The sequence below is a fragment of the Silurus meridionalis genome, chromosome 4, assembly GCF_014805685.1.
Source record: "Silurus meridionalis isolate SWU-2019-XX chromosome 4, ASM1480568v1, whole genome shotgun sequence".
In the NCBI taxonomy this organism is placed as follows: Eukaryota; Metazoa; Chordata; class Actinopteri; order Siluriformes; family Siluridae; genus Silurus; species Silurus meridionalis.
The window spans coordinates 28336382-28345563 of NC_060887.1; the positions used below are offsets into that span (position 1 = coordinate 28336382).

Here is a 9182-nt window from a genome sequence, read left to right on the forward strand (position 1 = left end):
CTACATTCTGTTGGAGTTGCCTGATTTTTATTTTATTTTTCCTGCATCCATGGGGGTTTTCTTGTGGCCGTTCCTCCAAAAACATGCTCAAAATTTGCCTTATGGTCTTAAAGTTTCGGACGAAGGTGGTCATTGAGCTTAAGGTCAGGGCTTTAGGCAAGCCACTAGAATTGTTTTACACTATCATTGACAAACCATGTTTTTATGAACCTTTGTGCACAAGATTATTACAACACAATAATATTTGGTATTCATTCTCCATTGAAAGAAAATCTTAATGTTAGAATACGACATTCTAAACAATGTTATGCTTTCAGATTTGTGGCAACACTTTTAAGATAAGTTAGATATACACTGACCAGGCATAACATTATGACCACCTGCCTACTATTGTGTTCCGAATTTTCTGCCCAAACAGTCCTTCATTCAACATTCCGACATTCAATTACAAAGTTTTACTCCTATTTAAGAGAATGACTTAATTTAATTTATTTCCTCATCAAAATCAACTTGTATTCTCGATCCCTTGCTTACAAGTTTCTTCAAACATAATTCCAGAAGTAATTGAACCTGTTCTTAAAAAATAATATTAATAATACTAAATAAATCTTCCATAAGCACTGGTAATGTACCTAAATCTTTCAAACTGTTATCAACCCCCAAATCTAGAAACCTGACCGTGACCCATGTCAGCTGTCCAACTAAAAGCCAAAATCATAACTTCCTTCTATCTCCAGATTCTAGAAGAGGTTGTAGCACAGCAGTTATGCTCACACCTATTTAGGAATATCATTTTGGAAATGTATCAGTCAGGATTTAGTTCTCATCATAGCACAGAGACAGGTTAAAGGGTAAATGTTGGAATAAAGAGAACAGCTCTTTCCTGCTTTAAGTCTTATTTGACTGATTGCTATCAGTTTTTTTTTATGTAAATGGTGAGTTCTCCACACTCTAAAGTAAAGTTTGGTGTTCAGCAAGGACCTTGGGCACACTGATTTTCTCTTTATATATGCTGCCTCTGAGTGAAATTATATGTGAACATGGTATTAGTTTTTATTGCTATGCTGATGATACACAGTTGTAAATTTCAGCAAAGCCAGATTAGCAAAATCATCTTAACAATGTTGAGAAGTGTGTAAAGGAAGTGGATGCTTGATAAGTACTTTAACTAGGAGCTACTACACATGCAGCTAGAAGTAAACTTTTGGATTATTTAGCATCTCTGGATGGTCATCTTAATGTGTATAGCAGTCAAAGAGCTTGTATTTAATTTAAGGCTCATTTGAATAACATTCATGACCTTAGAAATATTGCTAAAATTAGAAATATGATGATGTTACAGGATGCAGAAAAACTAGTTCATGCTTTTGTTACATTTAGATTAGACTACTGTAATGCTTACATGTCTGGGTGTTTGAGTAAGTGCATAAATAAGCTTTAGTTGGTCCACATTGCAGCAGCAGAAGTCCTTATAAGATTTAGAAAATAGGACCACCCCGTTTTAATCAGTCCACACCAGCTCCCCATCAAATCTCACATTGTTTGAAAAATACTAATACTGACATATAAAGCACTTTCAAACTTGCGCCACAGTATCTGAGTGAACTTCTGTACCTAATCTGACTCTTATCCCAGAGATCCTTCATGTCCTTGTTACCTTCTAGCGCTTCCCTTTTGGTTATGCTGCCACAGCTGTTCTTGCAGAAGTCCTTAACTGCAGTGTCCTTAACTTTTATACAAAAATAAGCATACTTAATAATTCGTATCCTTCTACATGTCATCCCGCTTCTCTCTCACTTCTGGTCCAGTTAAACATGCTCCTGGTGTACCAGTGACCAGTGTTCCTGCCCCTCTCCTCTCCTTGGACCTTTGTCCTGGTCCTGGTCTGCCTCTGGATGATGCTCTCTTCGATTAGAGGCCTCCCTGTGCAGCTGGGGATCATTCACATCAACGACCTGGGGATCCATGAAATTAGGGAGTAACACAGGAGATATGAGGATGGATTTAGACACTACTTGATGACAACAGTCTGCTACAGTGACTCAGGACTACAGTTTGCATTTGATTACCATCACTGCACACCTCAGTCCGGTTCCTGTCAAGGTTTCTTCCTTATGCCATCTCAGGGGGAGATGTTCCTTGCCACAGCTGCCACTGGCTTGCTTTTTATGGACAAACTTGCACTTATATAGAACTGCTTTGAGACAATGTCCATTGTTAAAAGCTCTATACAAATAAAAAATTTATTGAATTGAATTTATGATGCAATTGTATTTACACGACTGCAGCAAACAGAACGGGCTGTGAAGTGTATGAATATACTCACAGAGAGCTTAGGGTTTAAATAAATCATTTACAAGTTGCACTGCAAGATGGATTTAAGCCATAAAACATTAAGGACCATCATCAAGGTGTTTAACCACACTACCACTTCACCATGGCGTGACCAGGATGGCTGAATGATACAACATAGATCAATGTATTAATGAAATCAAAATAGTTTATCAATGAAAAGTTGTTTTTTTCTTGTGTTTTGCAAGTTTATTCATTGGTTGCATTCCAGTATTCATTTATTTGTATATATAATCTTATGACATTTCATATATAATCTTATGACATTTGCATTTGAAAACCCAGCCCAAAGTAGTCAGAGGACAGAGGACTGTAAACTTTGCTGGTGTGAAAGCTTTGGGTTGATAAATGATTAGCAGAACTCGTTGTTACATAACCGCTAGTTTCCTCTCCAGGCTCCAGGACGCGCCTCATTTCACTGCTTCACAAGTACTTTCTACTACATCCAGCCACTCTTTCGCGCCTCATTGAATTCAGAAAACTCTTTCACGAGTTTGATAAAAATGGGTAAGTACACGACTAATTGTATCCGAGACACTAGATGATTGAGGTCTTTTCTTTCCCCACGCACACTTTCGCGACATTTTGCGACTAGTACAGGCAGAGCTGTAGTTTGAGTTTCTTTAATGGTGTTTCGTCCTAAATAAAATACTCGAAATTAAAATGGGGTTGTTTTTTAGGCTAGTGTTGGATTTTATTAATCATGCTCCCAATATTGGATCCTGGAAAATCTGCATTTTTTTTTTTATTGATTTACATCAGAAATGTCTAAACTAGGACCTGTGGGTCAGTAGTGATCTTCGATGTCTGCCATGATCTATACAGTATTAACAGATCAATACACTGATTCCTTCAGGAATCTTTTTTTTTTTTTTTTTGTTATGCAGTTCTCAGTTTTATGACATCATAAATCAGGGGAATCATGGAAACTTTAATTTGAATATAATAAACAAATGCTTTTATTAGCCCTCAAGCAAGTTTGAGTTTTGGTCCTTTATAAGAAGTACCTCTGATTTAGATGGTCACATCACCAAGTGAATTTCCTTTTGGAGATAAATAACATTAAATGTCAGATACATGTAGACTAATCTGCTAATAATCTAATCATGCCAGAGGTGCAAAATGTAATGTCAACAATTATGATATCTAAAATGTTTACAATTTGTTTGTTATTATTTACATTTTAAAATAAAGGCTACAAGAAAGAATCACAAAAGAGGAACCGAACACTTTGCGCTCCTGATGTTAATGCATGTCAACAAATCACTGAAATGCAGCTACCTAATGATAGTCATTCCTTCACTTTGTATAAAATAGTAATTGTAATATCTAATAGCTGTGATAAAATATGGATAGAATGTAACTCATCTGGTCTATTAATGTTAAGATATGGGCGAGTTTATGTTTGTTTATAAATTGATGGCGAGTTCTTCAAAATTAAGGGCTGTATTGTTTTCTTGTCTTATATTATTTAAGTGTAATAATTGTGCGTGCAATTATTTTGGCAAACAGCCAAACACAAAATGTATCTCTTATATAGAAATATATGCATTAAAGGAATGTGTTGCTTGAGGCAAAAGTCACCTAACAAATGATATTTTCCCGTATTAGAAAATACAGATTATTTATAATATGTAGAAAGTAAACATATCAATTAAATTTTATTTGTCACATACATACAGGGTACGACATGCAGTGAAATGCTTTGCACAATTATTTAAATGCTTTAAAAAAATGCTATAAATAATTTAAACAATTATTGTGACTAATGTGCTTTCCCTGTTAAAACTTCCATGAAAATGTGGCATAAACTTGTTAAACATTGTTAAACACACTATTGTTTCTATAAATCCTGACTGCCTACAGTTGATATGCACATATTGGCAATATATGCCAATCAGCATATAGGCAATGCCTAGCATGACCAAATGGTCAAACTATAAGAGCTACTTATAACTGTTGCTTTTGCCATTAGGTCTTAACAAATGTTTAATCAGTGCATTTAAATTGTGAAATACTCCTTTTCAAATGCACAAGTGTCAAATATTTGCATACTGTTGTTTTTTTTTAGAGATAAGAACTCCACTGCTTGGTACTTTATGCCATAGCTTTACCATGTACTTATATTGATATCAAATTTTGGCAGGAGCTGAAGCACATAGGAATTGTACAAATGTCCTCTGCAGTACTTACTGGGAATATACACCTTAAAAAAGATTTTTACTATTTGTAAATTGTTTTTTAATTCTTTCTAAAGACTACTTGCATAAAAACCAGAAATATTTGGGAGAGCCTAGAAAATAACCGTTGTGGATTTTTTTTTCTTGTTTATTAGAGGAAGGAAGTTGTAAATACTTTGGCAAGCCTTGTAGTCTTTTTGCAAGTTATTTAGAAATGTCACATCTGTTGCTTCTCTTATAGAAACCAATGTGTCCTTAAGCTGATCTTTTCTGAACATTTTATGTAGTGTTCTAGAAATGTGTAGAATCTGTGCCTAGGTTAACTAAAACTGTTTTGGAGGCTGATGGTGGCACAGTGCTTTACCCTTAATCTTTTTTTTTTTATTTGTCACATATTTATTCAAGTATTAGTGGACAACCTTGCTGTGGATTTGCTGTAGTATTAGGTTGTTTTTCTTTCTTCTACCCACAGCATCAACCTGTTCAGGATGTGGACCAGGTTACAAAAGTCCTCTGGATGCCATGAAAGGTAATGCAATATAAAGCTTGGTATCACTGAATCCATCCAAAGAAAGAGGTACAAGATAATAACCTGTAACATGAACATTCCCCAAGGTCCTCGAGAGGAGATTGTTTACTTGCCATGTATTTACCGTAATACTGAAATCCAGAAGCCTGACTATCTTGCAACCGTTGATGTCGATCCCAAATCTCCCACTTATTGCAAGGTAAAACAAATTTAGCAGAAAGATTTGGGTCTGTGCAGCGCTTTACTGATTAAGTAATTGCTTGTTTATTAACCAAGCTTTGTTTTAATTTTATCATTCAAAAGTTAGTAATTTGTGTGTGCATTGGGGGGGGTGTAGGTGATTCACAGGTTGCCTATGCCTAATATGAAAGATGAGCTGCACCACTCTGGATGGAATGCCTGCAGCAGCTGTTTTGGTGATGCCTCCAAAAAACGCAACCGACTTATCTTACCCTCCCTGATATCCTCCCGGATCTACGTTATCGATGTAGGAACAGATGCCCGTGCTCCAAGACTTCACAAGGTGAGGAAGTGCAGAAGGAATAAAAATTGCCAAATTCTTTGTTGAAAAATAAAAATTACCTTTTCTACAGTAGTGTTCAAAATAAATGCTTTGGAGGTTTCTGTGTAAATAATTTTAAGAATGTTTAATGCCTTGTTTTTAGTACAGCGTACAATATGCAAAGTGCCACTGTATCAAGATAAATTGCATAAAACTTTTTTTTAGCAAAGAAAATGTGTGCTGGAGCAGTAATATTCATTTAGGTAACAATGTGATAATAATTTAAAACATTGTGCTTAGTCACAAAACTAAAATCTAATTTAGCAAAAACCAAGAGTGTGCCTGCTGTTGCTTTGGATTCCTTTTCTTGGCTGATGTGTCAAACTTAATGTGGTCTTCTATTGTTGTTGTCCAGCTAGAAGAATCTTAGAATGCATAACAAATGAAACCTTTTGTGTTTAATATGGTGTTAAAGAGTGGTTGAGATACAGCATTTCCTTTCAGCACATAAAATAATCTGGCCATTCTCTCTGACCCTTTCAAAGGCATTTCTGCCAGCATATCTGATACTAATTTGAGGGGGGGATAAAGTCACTGAGAATGCATTTACCCCATGTGAACATTAAGTTAAGCACTTGACCTGAACCTGCATGATTTTTATGTGTTGTGTCTCTGCCACATGATTGACTAATTGGACAACTGCATGAATGCACAGGTGTTCCTATTAAATTGGCATACTATTTCCTATTAAACAATTTGTTCCAACAGACCGTAGAACCTGTGGAGATGTACTGGAAATGTGGCCTGGCTAATCCTCATACGTCTCACTGCTTGGGAAGTGGCCAAATTATGATCAGTACCCTGGGCGACCCCTCTGGAAATGGAAAGGGTAATAGATCACTGTGGGCAGTTAAAGGACTGTTATACTGTATATAATAGCTCTTATAAAGCTAGTAATGAATATGCTATAATTACAGTGGAGTAAAGAATAACAATTAATAATTAGCTTTAATTTTACATATTATATTGTATGAGTACCTAATAATGTTTACTATATGAAGGGTACATTCGACATGTGTGACCTCTGTAGGTGGATTTGTGTTGTTGGATGGTGAGACATTTGAAGTGATTGGAAACTGGGAATTGCCCGGTGAAACAGCACCCTTTGGATATGACTTCTGGTACCAACCGCGCCATAATGTGATGATTAGCACTGAATGGGGAGCACCCAAAATACTCGCCAATGGATTTAATCCTGAAGATATCAAAGCAGGTGTGTGTTCTTTGTTAAAGGTTCATTGATTGGTGGCCACTATGAATTGATTAAAATGTCATTTTGACTTTGAAGGTCACTATGGACAAAGTATCCATGTGTGGGACTGGACCACTCACAAGCATTTGCAGACACTGGATCTGGGAGAAGAGGGTGCAATCCCTCTGGAGATCCGCTTTCTGCATGACCCTGCTGCAGCTGAGGGATACGTGGGCTGCGCACTGCAGGGCACCGTGTTCCGCTTCTACAAGACTCCGGCAAGCAAACGTTAAACTTCCAGCAAATTCTTCTCTTTAAAACTCACTATGGTCATTATGTAAAGGTTTTAATGGCTAAACTTACCAGTAAGATTTCTGTTTCTTAGAAAGGCGATTGGGCTGCAGAGAAAGTCATCAAGATTCCTAGTAAAAAAGTAGAAGGTTGGATCCTACCTGAGATGCCAAGTGAGTATTTTTTAGACTATTTAAAAACGTAGTGCTAATGGGTTAAAATGTGTTTATGTCTGTAAATGTGTCTTGCTTCAGGTCTCATCACAGACATTTTAATTTCACTGGATGACCGCTTCCTGTACTTCAGCAACTGGTTACATGGTGACATTCGACAGTATGACATCACTGACAAGAGGAATCCGCGTATGGTGGGCCAGGTATGAAAGCACTAGGAGAATGAATGAATCAATAAATGGTCGTATTTATGAAAAATTCAGCTTTTTTTTACTTGGTCTTTCTATCAATGAACTTAAACTGTTTGTTATAAGATCTTTCTGGGAGGCAGCATTCAAAATGATGGTCCTGTTAAAGTGCTAGAGGACAAAGAACTGAAACGGCAACCTGCCCCACGTATATTGAAGGTATTTAAGAAGCATGCTTATATGAATAAAATTTCATTTGACATGAGTGCAGATTGGAGGTACAAAAAATAGTAGTGTTTTTGAGACATTATGCATATAGCATGTAATACTTATATGGGCTTGGTCACGAATTAAAAAGGAAAATTGAATCATATTAAAGGCTCTATAAAAAATACAATCCTAAAACAATATGCCATTTGTTTTTGAAATTGAATATTTGGTATTGTAAATAAAAATCTTTTTTTTTTTTTTGGAAATCAGGGCAAGCGAATACCAGGGAGTCCACAGATGCTGCAGCTGAGCCTGGATGGAAAACGACTTTATGTGACTACTTCTCTATACAGTGCATGGGATAAACAGTTCTACCCTGAGATGATAAAGTGAGACACACATAGATTTACCAACCACTCTAATAGGAACATGTGCACTTTAAGTTCAAGTTTCGAGTTTATTTATATAGTGCTTTCCACAATGGACATTTTCTCAAAGCAGTATTAGGCAGCTTAACACGGTTATCCAACAAGCTAATCATGTGGCAGCAGTGTAATGCATAAAATCATACAGATACAGGACAAGAGCTTGAGTATCTAATGTAATGTTGCTTCTGTTTGTAGGCAAGGCTCAGTCATGCTTCAGATTGATGTGGACACAGTGAAAGGTGGATTGACTCTGAATGAGAATTTCTTGGTGGACTTTGGACTGGAACCTAACGGTCCTGTTCTTGCTCATGAAGTCCGATACCCTGGTGGAGACTGCACCTCCGACATCTGGCTGTGAAATAGCAGCTGTTATTTCTCAAAAATATACATGAATTAATTATCCTTCCCTATTGGTTATCAGTATATTCATCATGCTTTGTATTACTTCTGGTCTTTCCAAATATCACTGTTTGACTGATGCTATTACCTTTATAAAAAATTTCACAGATAAACTGACACTAATGATTGATCTGCATCACAACAAATTGTTTTGTCTGTGTCTAAAACGGCAGTCTTTTCAATAAAAATTAGCGTGCAAAAAAAAAAGACTAATATGCATTATTTCATCAAATTTAAATAGCTCAAATTAAATATTATTACTAACATTAAGCATTTAAACCTTTACACACCTTTCTGTATTTCATATCCAGTGTACCACAGAGCCAGAGCAAAAATTGTTCAAGGTCAAGATTATTTCTATAGCGATTTTCACAATGGACATTGTCTCAAAGCAGCTTTACAGAATTGATTAATTAAAGGGAACGGTGTGTATTTATCCCTGATGAGCAGCCTGGGGTGACAATGGCAAGAAAAACTCCCTTAGATGTTATGAGGAAGAACCCTTGAGAGGAACCAGACTCAAAAGAGAAACCCATCCTCATTTGGGTGAAAGGATCAAAGGATGTAATTATAAATCTTCAAAACAATACAAAACACTGGAGAGTGAGAACTAACATGAGCGAGTGTAAGATTATAAGTAATGTCCTTTCTACAGTCTTATACAGTGAGATGATGTGG

The 9182-nt window shown here is 36.3% G+C and overlaps 1 protein-coding gene across 1 annotated transcript; it reads left to right on the top strand.

Moving 5' to 3' along the window:
* The first annotated feature begins 2706 nt into the window (after positions 1 to 2706).
* On the top strand, positions 2707 to 8711 carry selenbp1 (selenium binding protein 1). The gene is made up of 12 exons (XM_046848581.1): positions 2707 to 2859; positions 5005 to 5061; positions 5148 to 5260; positions 5399 to 5584; positions 6332 to 6452; positions 6654 to 6836; positions 6912 to 7093; positions 7201 to 7279; positions 7361 to 7482; positions 7594 to 7686; positions 7948 to 8066; positions 8301 to 8711. The coding sequence occupies exons 1-12, from the start codon at positions 2856 to 2858 to the stop codon at positions 8461 to 8463; spliced, it is 1422 nt and encodes a 473-aa protein (XP_046704537.1). The 5' UTR covers positions 2707 to 2855; the 3' UTR covers positions 8464 to 8711.
* Positions 8712 to 9182: the final 471 nt, after the last annotated feature.